This window comes from Linepithema humile, chromosome 6, assembly GCF_040581485.1.
Source record: "Linepithema humile isolate Giens D197 chromosome 6, Lhum_UNIL_v1.0, whole genome shotgun sequence".
NCBI classification, from domain to species: Eukaryota; Metazoa; Arthropoda; class Insecta; order Hymenoptera; family Formicidae; genus Linepithema; species Linepithema humile.
In genome coordinates, this window is record NC_090133.1 from 8,030,790 (window position 1) to 8,048,773 (window position 17,984).

Below are 17,984 nucleotides of genomic sequence, written 5' to 3' on the forward strand. Positions count from 1 at the left end.
CGACAAAATACGGCGGACGATATCGCATTATCGTGTCGCCGCCTTTACGGCGGCCTTAATTATACGGTGTATCTGCCGGTGTCGGTGCATGGTCATTTATTGCTTTCAACGCGTCGTAAGTGTTACTTTGTCGCGGCGCAACACGCTCTTGATAAACCAACTGCGATTCACGCTCGGCGTAAAATAAATGTAAAGTAAATATCGAATTATCCGACGCGCCCGACTATTTTCTTTCTCTCTTCAACTCTTTATCATATCCAAATATATATCTTTAGCGAAAGATTTAAAAATATTTCAAAATTTTCTCTATTCCCTATTTTTTTTAATATTTTTTTTCAGTACTCGTATAAATGTATAATAATACGAACATTTTTCTATTGGTTAGAACATCTTGCGCCTTTCTTATGTCCGCCTTAAAATCCAATCCTTCGAATTGACGATTCGAACTTTGAAAAGATATCCAAAGCCGCTCGTTACACCTTGCGCTTCCTCGTTTTCCGTACGAGGACGATCCCGGAGTGTGCCGTGGGATAGAATTTTATCCCTTTCTTAGCATTATCGAAACGAACGGCGCTATCGAAGAGAGCGGCATCGTAAGTGTTATCGACAAACGCCCTTCCTGCTTTTTCCCTCTGCTCCGGGCGCGCGTTTACGAGCGAAATTGCGGCTGCATAAATTTAAATCACCGATACCGCATCTTAAGAACGTTCGATAGAAAACAGACCGGCTAATCCTCCATTCCGTGACAGGTTGGCCTTTGATACCGTAGCAGAGCCCGACCGGAGAGACAAGTTAAAATAGTAAAACTTTCCCAACTACATCTGCAATCGTTACAGCGATGAGATGAGGTAACTTTAATTGGAGCGTGTAAATATGCTCTTGGCACCTTGTTTACCGGTAAACGCAATGCTTCCAGCTAATTGGTTTTTATTTATGTCGGCTATCGCGCCTGTCGCAAGCCACGCGACTCGTCCGATTCACGAATCTCCTCGATAACGTTGTCAATACGCGGTTATTCCAGCAGCACAGAAATTATCTAAGTATCCGAATAATGTCTGCAATGGTCAGAAAGTCGAGCGGCCGGGCATGGAAAATACCGGGTTTACACTGACGGCTGTAATCCTCGACAAGGTCTCGATTCGTTGATTCCGATCAGAAGCTTTCATCCATCACTTAACTTACTTCGGTAACGATTATCTCGCACGCAAATCGAGCATAGACCCGCCCCGCCTATAATTCGTTGTCCACGCTGGCCTCCGCCGCCTTAAAATAGAAGCCGCAGTAATGGCGAGGCGAAATAATAATAATAATAAAAAAAGCTTGTTGAGAAGAGAGTTCAATGATCACATCGCGATTATCCCGCCCACGAGTACGTTACACATCGATCGACTCGCCGCATCGAAACGCAATCCGAGATTACAAGGCTTTCGTGGAAAACAAATTGTTTTTCCATAACACTTTCCCATAAACCGCGCTCGCTCCCATAAGGCCGAAATCGTGGCAGCGATCCAGGGGCCGTTAATGAAAAAAACGTGTTCGCTGGATATCGTGAAATTGTCGTGTTTCGCTGCCACCCGAAACGAAGCGCGACAGAAATCGATACTCGACGTAACATGAGCCAGCGAGTAGAGAAAGTGCTCTTTTTCCCGCTTTTACCGGTATTAAATTTGGCATAACAAGAAGGCTAGAGCAATAATAACTCGAAATAATAAGACCGTAATGAGATCGGAAGAAGGAACAATAACCATTATTAATCGTGAATTATTAATCGCGAGTTCTTCGTTTAACTTCGCGAAATAAATGTTTCCATTGTGACAAAACGCCGAGTGAGATAACATCTTTTTGACAGAAACGGATGCAAGTCTTGAAACGGCTGCTCTTGAGATGTTACGGATTGTTAACCAGGAATGGCGAACTACTCTGCCTTGTTGTCACGAACGTTAAAGAGAAAGAGCGAGAGAGAAAGAGAAAGAGAGAGGGAGGGGGCACATTAAAAAGTTTAAAAAGGGATTACGCTAATGGGCAACCCGTATCGTAACGTGAAGCGGCAACACTCCGAGGATTAACTCTATCACCCTTCCGCGAGTATTTCGCGCTTCGCGTCAAATTACAATCAGAGATTACAAAATGTTCGACGCAAATAAACCGTTTTCCTATAATCCCTTCTATAATCCCGTTATAATTCAATGACGTTTGTAAATTCGCATATTTTCCTAGCAGACATTATTCTGCACACGCATCCCCGAAGTCAATACTCATCACAAATTCTCGCTATCTCGTTTTAATGTACGCGCTAATTGATTAATTAGTCGTTTATTACTTAGCATTTTTATTATTCGCTTATTATCTCACTTACTCGACCGTGGCATAAATATCATTAAATAATTTTTAAAAATTTATGAAAAATTGTGCGTCACTGTGCGACTCTCTCTCTCTCCCTCTCTTTCTCTTTCGACATTTTAAATGATAAAGTACTTCGAACGTGTCTTTTGCGCAACGACGGAGCGGTGAGTAAAAGTTAAGCCTAATATCCACAGAAACTTTCGGCACCGAAGAGATAACAGAGAAAACTCGGCACGAAGGAGCTCCCGGGATCATCTTATTACCACGTCGCGAGTGTCGCCTGTCGATCAAGTTAGCGACAGAATGAGGGATTACGAGTGGCAGAACGCGCCGAGCAAATCCCTACTCTGCAAACTGCCAATAACTCGTTGTCAGTCGCAGCACGTACCGTGTCTCAGAACGAGGCGGCCGTATTTACGATGCGATTTCACGATACGCAGTAAAAAAAAAAAAAAAAAAAAAAAAAAGAAGGTCGAAGGTAAATCGAGTCTATAATTCGTCTCTCCGCAAACTCGCCGTAATTCGACACTGGATAGTAGACCGTTCCTCAACCTTGCTTACGACCTCGAAAATTGATGACGAAATTGAAGCTAATACGAAAGCTATACGAAAAAAATTGCGAACGGAGTGCCAAGGGATTCGAATATGCCAAGTCAAGGCCGATGGGGTAAAGTTACGGTTAGATTAGTTTTCAATTTAAACGTACGAGTTTATTATTGTGTTCGACATTAATTTGTGATATCTCGAGGTCATTTTCAATAAATGGTCAATCTTCTAATTGCGATCTTAATAATAAACAAAGGTCAAAAGACTCATTTATCTTATTATTATGGAGTGTGTTGCGTATCGATTTCGCGTTGAAATGCCACGAGAGTTTGACGCGAGCAACAAAATAAATCGTTTTCACATTATTCTCTCTCTGTAATTCGACAAGTTCGATTGTTCTCGATGTCACATTCGTTTCTAAAGTAGATATTGGCTTCGATCGATGTCAGGTGGAAAAATGAACGGCGCAAACTCTCGATCACTGCTGCTCCGAAGGAGTTATCAAACAAAGATTCGATTAAATGGCGTAATCGCGAAAGTTAATTGAACACAAAATAAAATATATATCGAAATTCGTCGAATAATTGCAGCCCTATTTTCCAGGCCAAATGACGACACCGGTCGTCGCGTTTTTCCAGCGCATCTCAAGTGCTGACACGCTAAGAAGCGGACTGACGAGCAGCAAGACGGCGCATGAGAGAGGTGCGACGAAGCTCCCTCGCGAAAGTTTGTCTTTCAGGAAGATAAATAGAAGCGAAGTGGGACATGAACCTCTTTGAACCTCGTTGTCCATCTCGCGAACGTAACGTGAAGTGATGGTAACGGGAATTTTCAACCTTTCTCGCTTTTTCCTTCTCTCTCTCTCTCTCTCTCTCTCTCTCTCTCTCTCTTTCCTTCTTACCGCGCCCCTACGCTCTTCCCTTTTCTTCGACGTTGCTCAGTCGAAGACAGAAGACAATAAATCCCGGTGTGCAGTTACGGCACAGAGCGCCGTTAACTCCCGATAATGGCTCTGTATTAGTTTCGTTTTGTTTGATCGCAAAACTTTTCTTATTCGCACGCTGTCGGGAGAGAATCACGTCCAACTATGACCCGGCGGCAGAGCTCCGCTGTATTTCGCTGGAACCGAACGATTCGGCTCCGATCGGACGGGCACGTCATTCGCACGATTGAGCACACGCGATCGTGTGCACAAGGGCCTTACGTATGCGTCGGTCCTGTCGCCTCGATTGCTCGTCGGGCAAATTGAGGATTTGTTTGCGTCAACAACCGGTGCCAGTTGTCTTGATAAATCCTTAAGCTGTCGCGCGGAAATATCGTAGTACGAGTGTTTGCGGAGTTCTACATAACCGTGGAATGGTTAATTCCTGATACGTGAGTAAACGGCCGCCTGGTAAAACGTTGCAAATACCATTTTCGTTGCAGAAACAATATTTTGTCGATGAGTTTCGCAGTTCAAAAATAACGATAGATAAGTTTGTGAAACATCTGTTTCGAAAAATCTTGCGAAAAATTGATACACGACGACAATTTATATCGAGGTCTGATTGAAAATTTTGCTGCAAAGCTCTTGTTTGGAAAGCGGATTTCGTTCAGTTTTCAAAATAAATAATTCATGTAAAAAAAATTCTATTAAACAATAGGAGCGATGTGATTTAAAAATGTAGATTTAAACGTTGTATAATGTATTACTCGATATTGTGTCAAGTAAACGTTTTCATTAAATTCTGGAAAATTTTTGTGGTACGTGTGCTACGCTATTTCTGGAAAAAGATACGAATAACCATACGAATGCGGAATTTTATATTAGTAGAAAATATCGCGCTGCTTATAAATACAACAACACGTGTTATCAAACAGAAATTCAAAATAAAAATAAACGATAATAAGAGAGCTCATGCTGCAATATTAAATTTACATGATGAATTCAAATTATTCATCAACCGATATTTTGTAATGCATATTAATTATCAAACGAGCTTATCGTTATCCAGCGGATAACATGTATTAAAAGTTACGACTCGCGCGTCCAGCGTATTTACGCAAAAATTGAAAACGTTTTGTAGCATCGCATTTCATAATTGATAACTGATTTCTATTGGATACAGCGGTGGGACAGCATGTATAATTTATCGTTCTACGCCTTGTCGAAGAACTTGGCAGCGTTTCAGGTCGTTGGAAAGTTGACCGCACAGATGTATCGACATTTACTGGTCTGGCTGCAATCTCTCTGATAAATTGCACGTTATTATTTTCTCGCGAACTGCACGTGTTCACCGATCGAATGACGAACGTTTCTATAAATATTAATAGCTGTTTATTAGAAAAACCGTACACATGTTGTAGAAATGAAATTAAAAAGTCAAAATATTTATGAAATTCTTTTTCATCTGATTATTTCTTAATTGACTTTCGATTCGTCGACGCCATATATATTTAGATTTCGTAAAAAAATTTATTAATTTTTCTTCCGTCTATTCTAATAATCAAAGTTATAATCCAAAAGCGCGAGGAGCGACGTTACAAGGGCCGGAATCGGAATTCGTAGAGATAATAATTGCTTGATAATACAATCATCGGATTCTCCGCATTAAATCACACGTGCAATGATAAGCAAGGCAGAAACAATTTAATCAGGATTGCGCCCGGCAGTGTACTGATGCGGAATCACACATCGGCAGATATTTCGACGACCGTGCGGCTGTACAAACGGACTTCCGCGATTTAGAGGGAACTTGAAAACACCGTGCCGCGCACAGCTACTTGCCCATCACGGCTAATTACGCGTAATGCGCCCACGGGCTGCTTTGTTATTGTACATCGCGAAACTCGTTACACTAGAAATTTCGCGAACACACTGAATGCCCGCGCGCGCGTGCGCGAGTTATTACGATCGTGCGTTACGCGCGCTATCTCGCTCTTTAATCTCGGCGCCGACATTATCCCCCTCGCATTGTTCCGATGGGAAGTCTTCACGGTGGAAGTCGAAGTTGAAATGCGGAGAGAGAGAGAGAGAGAGAGAGAGAGAGAGAGAGAGAACGAAAACGAGAGAGATATTACTCTCCTCCTTCCCCTTTCCGTCCGCGCGTACATCGCTATCGTGTACAACCATCCGTAGACTTTGGCCGAGAGTAATGCATATTCGTGTATATATGGAGGCTTTCCCGTAACTTCCACAATTTAACTCGCGGATATTGCGCTACATCACGCAGTAACGAAGTCCTTTGATAAGTTCCACAGAGATTACGAGGGACTTACGTTTCCGCGCCGCGTCACATCGGTCGCCGGACGTTCCTCCGCGCGTTTGTCCCCGACAACCCTGTCGCGTCGCTGCGTGAAATTTTCGCGGTAGACGTCGCAGAGAGAGGAGCCACGATGCGTAAAATTATTTTTCTTTGCAAACCCGTGTAAAAACCTAATTAAAACTTGAGCCCAGTCCGCTAAATGCAAAATTCTCCCGTTTATATGTCTCCCGCGACTAGCTCTCGCGACATTGCAATTTATATGGGAAACACGCGGCACACGAGTGCGGTGCCAAAAGTAGCCCGATATTGAAAGGGTTAACCGACGCTTTCGGCACACCGTGCGCCGCAAACGTTTGCCCTAAATCCGCTGCGTACGTCCGCCGCGATTTACTTCCGATGGCTGCGGTAGTACTTCCGATAGCTGCGGTATTACTTCCGATAAGTTTGGTATTATCCTGACAGGGAATCGCGCAGCCGTGGAGGAAGCGCGCGCGAGAGAGAGAGAGAGAGAGAGCGTAGAAAGATATTGCCCGCGCGTATTACAGTCCCGTGCTCTCTCACCCGCCGTGCAGCCACTTGACGTGCATATCTCAGAAGCTCGCGTGCCACGATGCGACGTGCAGACGTAGAGAACGTATATGTAGTGGAAAGAGAAAGAGAGAGAGAGAGAAAGAGAGAGCACCACGGCGAGCAACCTGGCGGGGATTTGCATGGGACAATATCTCGACTGATTTATCCCCCAGAGCCCGGGGGTAGAAAAGGGCAGACGTGTCCGAAGGATTTATTTCTTCGGCGCTTTTACGCGCCGCGCTGAGCATCGCAGAGAAATAGGGGGGGACGTATTCAAGGGATCCTTCTTCCTTCTCCGGCACGACAAGGGCATCCGGTTTATTGCCGCTTGTATGCGGCACACGAATGCGAGCACCACGCATCGAGCGGAGCGGAGCGCATCGACGCGGCGACTACTCGCGCCGCTATACGCCGACGCGCGTTTACGGCCTTTATCGTTTAGTTTATCGGCGAAGCACTTTTCCCGGCCCTACGTCGAGCCCCCGCGGGATTTACGGCCCGCCCCGTAAAGTCCGACTCCACTTACCCCCCCCCCCCCCCCCGGGCACCGCCGCATCCCTGTGACTTTTCCTTCCCGCAATCGAAAGTCGTGACTTCGCTCGTACCGCTCGCACGATAGCGAATAGCGCCGTCTCTCAACGGCTCACCTACGGCTCGTTGACGATGTCGTTGTCAGCGTGCAGAACTCGTTTCGCGGCAATCTCGGTGAATCGTCATAAAAGCTGCTCTCGCCTCTCGTACCTCTATAACTGCAGCTGTTTCGCTCGTCCTAAAATATATGTGTACGTCTGTCGACGACGTGTATCACGACGATTTAAATAACATTATCTGAAAAACTATCTTAACGCAATAAAGCGGGACGATCGCCGGCCAGTAAAAGCTTCGCCGCGTACGTACTCAGGCGGACGATATAACCGCCGACGCCGAGAGATCTCTCGGGACATTAAGGTGGGTTTCGACCGCTATTTCGGAGCTATTTACACACGCGCGTGATTTTGCGAGCGGGTCCGGGGTCAATGCGATAACCATCTGTACACGAGAATGACAGTGGATCGGCTAGATTTGAGTGACCGAGCTCTGGAGGGTCCCGTAAGTGTTTCGTCCTTGCTCCACATTCCCGACCCGAAAGAAAACAGCGACGATGAACAGCCGCGCTGAGACGACAAGGATAACGAAGACGAGGTACTTTAGAGATGTTCGACCAGAGTGTCTCATTAGGTATCTTGCTGAATGCCGAAATTAGGCGATTAATTCAACGACAGAAATTCCGAGTTAATATATCTCATAATGATAATATATTATATTTGCTTGTTTGTGCGATTTAATCAAAGTTATGATCATTTCCGTTTTTCGACGGTCACGACGTTCGTCGTTTCTATTAGTTCTCAAACGCGGAACCTAATTTCAATGACTCCGCACGCGTATGCGGGAGGACAAGGGGGAACGGCGAAGTTAGTTGGAGACTTCATAGCTTGTCGTTAGATGCAAGTATGTACACACGTATATATACATATATATATACATATATATACATATATATATACATATATATGTATGTATATATACATACACATAATATATATATATATATAGTTGATGAGAGTTTCATTCCAGTAAGTTCGCGCGGGTTTCCTCGTAGTAATTACTTGTAAATCTCTTACGAATAACGGCAAACGCGAGATTAATTCTGCTTGCGAGAACCTGTAATAATTGGTGTTCTTACAAGTGCAGAAAGTGTGCAATTAATATTGCTGAATTGTTAAGTTGAAATCAAGCTTCCACAATGCAAATATTGTTAATAAATTGCTTTAAGGATGATTTAAAATTCTGATTTGAAATTCCCTCAAACCTTTTCGTGCGATCTAACCTACTATCAAGATATATTTTTCTCAAAGATATTCCAAATTCTCAAAATAGATGAGAAATAAATCAATATGTCGCAATCAAGTCAGACAAAAAAATCGATAGTGCTTAGCAAGCAATTTAAGTTCGCTTCTTGAGATTCTATTTTTTTCTATTTATATCCAAATTGGAGAAAATTTTATCTTATTTTGCCGATGTTTGCATCGAAATAGCATTAGAATCAAACCTAAATTTAAATGTTCTCGTTTTGCAACACGCATGAAACCATTTTGTACTAGATGTCTTTTAACGTGGTTGAATGAAAATTGTTTCTCTTTAGCATCCCTTTAAACGATCCACAGCTTCCTTTAATAATACTGAAAACGTTTCCTTCGCAACTTTATTAAAACCGACACGAAGTTGTCGGAATTAATTAATTGGTTTCGCGTTTCCAACGAAACCCACGAGAAGCTACGTTAGATTTAATATAATGGCAAATATTATTCATGATTACATTATACTTTTTTACATTCCGATGCAATTGATACAAGCAACTGTGGCGTCCACAATTTATTGCAATTGTTGCATTTCTACTTTCAAGTCGCGCGATTTCGAAAAAGATATAATTTGCCGATAAATCCGTGTAGAGAGCAAACAATATAAAATATTTTACTATTTTTGTAGTAACAGTTGGCACGAGCAACTACCACGCTGTTGAATATAGCTCTCGTGCAGGTTTAATCTTTACAATTTTTATCCGAGTCGACATATTTACATGCATTTGAACGTTTATCTGAAATATTGGCATTGAAACCGCTCGAAAAAAGTTTCGTGAAAGGCCAATAATTTTGCCGATATTATTGCGAGAAGGATATACGGAAAAACACTGGGATGCCTGCCTCGGCAATAATACTACGAGTATTCGGCTGGGTATTCACTAGGGATTCACTAGGGACTCACCCACCATTGAGCACATGGACGAGGACGCTGGCTGACTCGGCTGTGGATGGTGCGCAGGTGTAATTGCCGGAATCGGCTGGCAGCGCTCTGCTGATCAGAAGACGTGACGTTCGCGTTTGCTTTTCCGTCACGACGCTAATGCCCCCGCGTTGGCTATAATTTATCACGTTGTCGCCCTTGTACCTAAAAAAATTATCGAAAATAATTTGAGAGATTAGAGATAAGTACAGAATGTAAAATAAAAGAATTTTTTAAATTGTGACCTTTTCTATACGTTTTCCATGCTATAGTTGTTAAATAAAGTATAAAAATAAATATGCATGAATATTACGATGTAAGTAATGTAATGTATTAATATGCAAATACAGAAATGGAAAGAAATTTCCGGAGCAGCGCATTTACGAAAAGAGGGATCTATGGATCTTGAAGACCATAACTTCAAGGAGTAACTCCATCGGAAATTCACTTTATCGGAGATTCGTCTTATGGGCTGCGCTCGCGTTGAAATTTTTCGATAAAGCAGATTCTGCTGAATAGAGGCTACTGTAGATTTGGATTTCACAAAACTCGGCTATGCCGAAATACACGTGGAACAAATTCAATCGGGTCTATCGTCAAGGGAGAACGCCCGAACTCACCAATAGATGAAGGATGGTGGCTCCGGCGTTTGCAGCACGATGCAGGTCAGATTGATGTCGCTCCCGCTTTTGATGTAGAGCTCCGAATTGCCGTTGATCTTTGCCTTCGAGACTGCGCATGGGGACAGAACAAAGTTAAAGTAGTTTTTGGCCGTTCGGTCGGGTCGGTGAGTAAAGCTCGGGTCGAGAAGTATGATCACAATTTCCCTTAAACCGCCGCAAAGCTGCAATTAACTCGCGTTGAATCGCTCGAAACAGGCCACTTAAAAATTCACTTAAGAAACAAACGGCTTCGGAAATTGGTATTGGAGTGCGGTGGAAGTTGTAATCGCTTTAAAACACAACCTAGACCTTCAGTCTCTTTGTTTTTCATTAACGCGAATCGCGGATATAATTCTAAAAGTTTTTATTGTAAAATTAGTTATTACTTTGAAACAATTTACACATTCTAAATTACATTATCGGTTTATCGTAATTGCTTTTTCTAAATGCCGAAGAAAATGGAAGTTTGAAAGTGGATTTAAGCAACTTTCGAATGAATCTGATTAATTATATTAAAAAAGATGCACGCACCTACTACGCTCAAGTTGAAAGCTTGACTGATCTTGGGTTCCGTCGAGACTTGACACTCGTAGATTCCGCTATCTCGCACTTGTGGCGAACTGATCTTCAGGGTCCACTCGTCGCTGCCATCACTGTGCAACGATTGGAAACGCTGGTCGTTCGTATACGTTAGGATGCCGACAGTAAGGATATGCAAATCCCGTTGCCTGATCCACGAAACCTGCGTAATCAAGGCGGTAAGATATATCAATATATTGGCGTGCAATCGAGAACTTTGCGCAAGTTCTATGCGTGTCACAGCGTATTTTTAACGCATTTTTTGCATTTTGCAAGTTGTCGAAAATATCGAAGCAGTAGAAATCGCTAAATTATGCAAAAAAAATATACATAAATTTAAAAATTGTAAAATTTTATTCTAAATTTAGTCCTCGATAGAAAAGAAACTTTTTATTCGTATCCGACTGTCATAGGACGATTACTGCGAGTCTTAAATAAAGCGCGATCGCGCGGTCTGTGTCGATCACGTCGACTCTCGAATATAAACGTCCAGATGCATATGCGTACGCGCGTTATTGCGGACCGATGGCGTAGCCATGAATGGCGGACGGGTAGGGCACGGGGAGAGGTTAAAAGGGCTTGCAGGAAGGAGAAAGGGGTGCTAGAGAAATTTGATTTATCGGCGATTACGATCGGTGATTGGACTCTGACGGGTTCCTGTGCGTCATGCGGTGATGCATGAGCAGCGGCCGATAACGCGTAATGTCACCATTCGCTCGGGTGACCTATGCGCTTACCCGCGAAATTACTTTGCATTAGGACCGCGAGTGATGAATACTGGGTTAAACAGCGGCCCAAGCGGCCGCTAATTTACCAAACTGCCCGAAAAATTGATACCGCGATTGTATATTTTGCGCGTACAATGCACTAGCTTTGACATTTTATAAATTTTATTCATACACTATTATATCGCCTCGGATGGCTGACGAACAATGGTAAAATGTTGCGGCTAAACGGATAGCGGGGTGGATACTTTATTAAAAAGAAAATTAAAAAAGAAAATTGAAAAAATATATGAATTTGTTATTTTTTTTCTCTCCTTTTTTGTTGTAAAAGTTTATTTCACGTTCCCTCGGTAATATAACATCAAAGGATTTTACAGAACGCTAATTTTCTGCAGCACCGTAATTAAATTATGTAATTATTCAACACATGTCGGTTAAATGTGTATTTTTGGATTGAACATTTCTCTGATAAAACTATATTAATAATAATAATAATAATTTTCCACGACACCATTTCTCCATAGCCCGAAATATTTCGACGTTAACGAGATCATATGTTAATATATCCTTTCACAACACTTTAAATATGTACAAGAAAATGTATGCACGCCATGAAGAGTTATACTTATCGTGCAAGTTTGCAGGCGGAAATAAGAAAAAAGCTCGCGAAAAAAGTTACAAAAGCACCAGCGTGCGAAAGTGTGAACTGGGTTACTGTAAAAGTGCGAGGCGATGTCGCGTGAGTAAATGAAGAATGAACTCGCGCCCGAAATGTAAGTCGCGCAAGTGCATTAGCAAAGAGAACAGCGAAGTTTGTCGCGAACGATCACGGATTAATGTCTCGCCAACGGTATTCTCGTAACTGCGAATTTATTTCACTTCGAATCGCGCGATTCCGATAGTCTGACACGCACGCGTATGAAAATTTATCAATGTCAGCTCGATTGCGATGGAAATTGGGGAAATATACTTCGCGTCGCGTAAAATAAAAAGATAATCAAAGATTACGCGCGATAGTCGAACGAGCGTGCGTAATTTCACTTCGTAACAAAATTGTTTGCCACTGCTTTTATTTCACCAAGTTCCCTCGCAACGCCAAATTTAATCTCGTGCATTTGACGCATAATCGAGCGTTAAAGCGTCCACCGAGCTTTGCATAATTTACATAATAAGAGGATTAATCGATTAATTGATTTTTTTTCAGCGCCGGCCACATTGACCAAGCTGCAAAATTTTTAATTATCAAAGGTCGTAAAAAAATAATTCCGCAGTAGTTTCTTTATTCTCGATCAGTACGTTAATTTACTTCATAAATGTGTTTTATTCGATTATTGGAGAAATAAATAAAAAATATTGACCTAATACTACTGTTAAAATTGAACTAATTAAAGTGGAATAATTTTCACGAAATTGAGGGCAATAGAATAATCTTTACGCAAAGAAAAAGCACAAAAAATAGCAAAAATCCTATAAAAACTATTTAAAAAATAATATGTATATGACCTACTTTGTGGAAAATCAATCGGTAAGAATGAAAATGTGCATTTGCTCTCGAACAAAGCGCTAAATGTCCCATAAAGCGAGAATAATCATCGGAATCGAAATCGCAAGTCGCGATGCTTAACGGGCACGAGATCCTAATCCACGTTCATGAAATGCAACGTTCCGAAACTCGAGCGTTGTTATTACAACGACGGGTTCTTGATAAGGAAACTTGGGACTTACCGCGCGATCGCCAAGATTGCGCACCCTGCAGTGCAGGTAAGCGGATTGCCCAACGGTAGTTGTGGTCTCCCTCTTTGTCGTGTTGTCGAAGTAAGGCTGACTAAAGGGTTGCTCCCAGTAAGAGGACGGCGGATGGTGCTCCACCACCGATCTCCCGTTCTTGGCCGCGCATTCTGCCAAAAACAATAAGGCTCGTTAATAGGATTTATTTATCGTCGTACCCTAATGGAGTTTTGTCGCACAATATTACGACGCTAGAGTGGAATTTGAAAGCTTCGAATAACTAAATCATTTTAAAAGCAGCGAAGGTAGCAAATTAGACGGTAGCGTTAATTAATTAACCGACGTCGAGTATCAAATTAAGTACAATAAAATGAGCAGTCACATCATATGGAAATAAATTCGGCATTAATCGAAAACGAGAAATTATCTAAATGTGCAATTGAAAACAGCTTGATAAAGTATGAATAATCATTTAAAATTCGCGTGAATTGGATTGCGGTGCGATAAATTATGCGTTAACCGGCGAGACACGATATAAAATGGGAATGTCATCGATGCCTGACCGAAACACGTAGCGTCATTAACTCCTCGTATAAAATCTCAATCGTGCCGCGCTTTCATAAGGAAATCGATTCTTCTCGCCGTACGAAGCGTCGCACGGTTCCCATTACCGAGAAATTCCGTCGAGCTTATCGGGCTGAATTTGAAGCGACCTGAACTCGCCGGTACGAATACGGGAATTCAAATCCGGGGCGCTGCACGAGACATCGGTCGTCGCGGACGAACGAACTCTAGTAGAACACCCTTTGGGAGTTCCACTTCGAAAATTCCTGCTGCATTACGCGGGAGCACATCCTTGCGACGAGCTTCCTGCCGGAATGGTTCGATCGATGCATGGGAATTACGAGATTTACAGGCGGAATGATCACGGTTCGTTCGTCGAGAAAGTTACGCGCGTACGTAAGATGACACTCGTTTCCAGTGTCTTCCAACGCAAATTTACCGCGCAATCTTATTATTCGTTACATTGCACGTGAATAGTTGATTTCGCTCTCCGTTTTTTCTTTCTCCATTACATTTTTCCCCCTGTCTCCATAAATCTTTCAAGCATGTAAATAGAGATTGAAATATAGAAAAATGAAAATTGAGTGTATAAAAAATATAGGCGACAGCGGTGAAAAAACGTGCAAATAAATAAGAATGAAACATAAAAATGTAAACATAAATAATAATGGAATAAATCTATTGTTTTTACAGTGGGATCGTCATCCCATTAAAGATATTTAATAGATCTTAAGACGCGTTTCACAGTGTTCTTCCAAGTGCAGAGCTATTTTTCAAAGTAACGATCTGCCAGTGTGGTGTAAAAATCCTGCAACAGTCCCTCATCAATTTTTTCAGTCCGCGCCCTCATCCCTCTCCAATCGCTCGTCTCGCTGATTACTTTATTCCGAGAAAACGATACTCTTGGAGGCCAGTGACGTAAAAACTTTCGAGAAACCCTTTTATGTACATTATACGAGGTTTTAGCGAAGTGAGAATTTTCACGAAAAGCCGTCAAAGAGTTTTTATTCTCATGTCGATACTCTATAAACGCGGTATTTTGTGGCTACGCAATAATGAAAGCTTCTCTGATGTCACTCGAATTTTTTTTTAATCATGAATATATTTAATATTAATAAAGTGAAGATTTACTTCGTCAAAAGGTTAATGACTATACGTTTATTTTAACATAAAGCAGCATGAAAGAAAATCTTTCTTTGCCAATACAATAATCCGTTCTTTTATCAAACTCTCGCGAACAATCGACTGATATATTATTCAAATTAATAATTAGACTTTCTTTGGCTTCAAAGCGAAGCCAAGTTCAGAAATGCCTGATCACAGAGTCGAACCGTCGATATTCTCCGCACTCGACGAAATACCGCGCAAAGTTCCACAATGCAGTATAAAAAGCAGCCGATACCAATCGCCGACTGTTAATCGGGTTTTTCGCATTGCAGCCGGCACGACGAGCGTGAACGGCAAAAAGCGCTTAAAAACTGCAGAACGGGTCAAGCCAGGCGTGGAAAAGGATGAGTTTGTTAACCCCGACTGTGTTCTTCTATCTCGGCTAAAAGTTCGAGACGAAGAAACTCCGACCGGGGCGAAAAGCTTCAGGTGTTTGCTAATGGCCCGCGGTGCTGAAACCAATCATTCGTTGATGGCCGCCTCTCTCCACTATTCGTTTGTTCAACCGTCATGTATTTTTTGTCAGTCTTGTTCTGTTTTAGCATCCATATTAACTCGAAAGAAGTTCGACGACGGGAAGCGTCGTTGATCTAGAAATTTTCGAGCAGAAGTGCTGACCTGCTTCTGTTAACGTATACTGCTCTTCGGGCGGGATTAAATACACACCATAAGGAAATTTAATTTAAAATTCCACGTGGAAATAAAATCTCCGGCTTACAGCGAGTAAATTAAAAATGTTATTATTTGTTGAATAATGATTAACAGTGGATACCGCACTAAGTTAATTGCACGGATTGAAGCGGAAAAAGTGTCTCGGTATAGGTAAAGTAAACTAAAAATTTAGATAAACAATTTTCACCTCGCTTTGAAGTACACTTCAGCTGCAGCATAATTAAATCGTAGAAATCAAGTTTCTCGGGAGGTTTCTCCTTTGATTTTCCGAGATGAAACTCCGCGTCGAGTTACGGCAACACGACGGTAGCTACCGTCTCGAATGGCAACCGAAATGTAAAAACTTGGGGTCACCCAAAGTCACATCTCAACTATTTTCCCGTTACCGCATCTCCGCGGAAACAGCGAAACAGCGAGTGCTCGGTGAGGAAGAGAAATCTACGAAATTTCAGAACACGACGGGAAAGTGTAATGTACAAAAGGCTTTTGATCCTTTCGATGTTTCATTCAATCGTTACAATCTCGGAACCGCTCTTCAAAGAGGCATAAAGTACAGCGATATTACTGAGATAAAGATCAAGTTTTACCAACATCGGCAAACCGTTATGTTTGCGAAGAAAGCTGCAAACAGCGACAGTGAAAACGAAAGAGCAAGAAAAGGGGGGGGGGAGGAGAAAGAGAGAGAAAGCGTTTGTTCGCGAAGCAGATTCGTTTGTTCAGTTCCTCAAGACAAACGTGACGCTTGCTCGAATGTGTTTGTTAGCTACGGAAGCAATCCGTTTGAAGAGATTACAAGACGAAGAACGCGGAGAATGTCGTCGAGGCGTCCGCTTTTCGTGAAAGTAACGCAACACTCCTCGTTGAAATCCAAGTAGCTTATGTTCCCGGCCTCTCAGCTTGTTCAGTCGCGTGGAGAACTCGAACGGAGCGATGTGTCTTCGGATTCAGGACGTGTCTTCTTGAGAGACACGCGCGAAATTTTCTCGGCGAAATCCGGAAAAAGCCGGGAGAAAAATTCCTATTTAAAAATGTGAAGACCGCGAGAATCTTGCCGCAAGCTTGAAGTTGTGCGAGCCAACTTGGGTCTCTCGATCGAAAACAATCCCATGACGTACAATTAAAAGTACTTAATAACAAATGTAGTAGGTTAAAAAAAAATATAAAAAAAAGCGAGATAGTTATTTCACGCTACAGCAATGATAAGTAACTCCCGAAACACACAGCAATTTGTCGGGTGTATATTAAATTCATTATCCGCGTTGCAATTTTATAAAAATCACTTTGTTCCGTGATATTAATCGCGATGAGTTATTTAATAACATCGCGGTTGCGGAAAACCGCTATCGTTTCAAAGATATTGATTAATTTTACCAATATTATGGCATATCTATCAAATAAATTGAATACCAATTGTCATCATCGGTATTATTGGGAAATATTTTCGAGAGATTGAGAGTGTAAATTTAAATTTTATAATAACACACAACAATAATTTTTTGCGGACACTAATTTTAAAAGAAATAAAAGTCAAAATGCGACTAATAAATTTGAAGTGTCATCAAATATCGTTATTAATAACGCATGAATAACGTTGAATAAACATATAAAAAAAGCTTGCATATACCATAAATTTTAAAAGTTATTTGATTAAAAAGTGCGCTTTGTAAAAGTAACAACATTGTATAATGCGAAAGATAATACGAATATTTGTCAATATTTAAAAAAATATTTTTTAGACATAAAGATATTAATTTACAGTTCACGAAAAATTGGAAAATATCAATACCGCGAAAAAATTTTGCGAACATGTCGTCGCAGTAACGCTCCGAAAATATCAGAGTGCTCGCCGTAAGTATCGCGCGAAACACGAAACCTTTCGCAAAAATCTAAGTGGCTTATATCTGCCGCGTGTCGTTCCCTTGCGACCGCCGCTGCCGTGCGTGTGAAAGCGGAGCGTCTTCGATCCGTCGGAAGGTGCAAGCACGTTCTCTTCCGGTTCTTTTTTTATTTTGCGTCAAGCTACTGTATCGAAAAGTTACATCAAGTTAGATCGCGTCGCGTCTTTTCTCAAACAAAGATATTAAATATTGCGTCGCACAATTATCCCCGCAGCACAGCGCGACATCAGCAAAAGATGACTTATTGTTGAATACATGATCCTTTCCGCTGATATATATATATATTTTTTGCGCCATTAATCCTTTAACTACAAAGATTATATTTCTTAGAAGAAATTCTGAGTTTTTCCCGAGCAAGTTCTACGTGATTACGACACAATTTCTCGGAAAGCTCTCTTTCTCTTCATTGTAAAATTTATCTTGAATTATAAATATAATCTAGGACGCCAGTCTATTCAGTGACTC

At 41.7% G+C, this 17,984-nt stretch overlaps 1 protein-coding gene across 7 annotated transcripts in view; it reads right to left on the reverse strand.

Annotated features, from left to right (window-relative positions):
• LOC105678328 (opioid-binding protein/cell adhesion molecule homolog) overlaps nucleotides 1–17,984 on the reverse strand; it is a 176,045-nt gene that overhangs the window by 17,743 nt on the left and 140,318 nt on the right. For 6 of the 7 annotated variants that reach the window (XM_067357957.1, XM_067357959.1, XM_067357958.1 and 3 more), the window contains 4 exons: nucleotides 13,216–13,388; nucleotides 10,718–10,928; nucleotides 10,145–10,256; nucleotides 9,511–9,689 (listed from right to left, as the gene is read on the reverse strand). In XM_067357957.1, the coding sequence (XP_067214058.1) occupies nucleotides 9,511–9,689; nucleotides 10,145–10,256; nucleotides 10,718–10,928; nucleotides 13,216–13,388 (675 nt within the window). Of the gene's footprint in view, nucleotides 1–9,506; nucleotides 9,690–10,144; nucleotides 10,257–10,717; nucleotides 10,929–13,215; nucleotides 13,389–17,984 lie in introns of all 7 variants that reach the window. The other variant, XM_012377563.2, reaches the window with a different exon arrangement.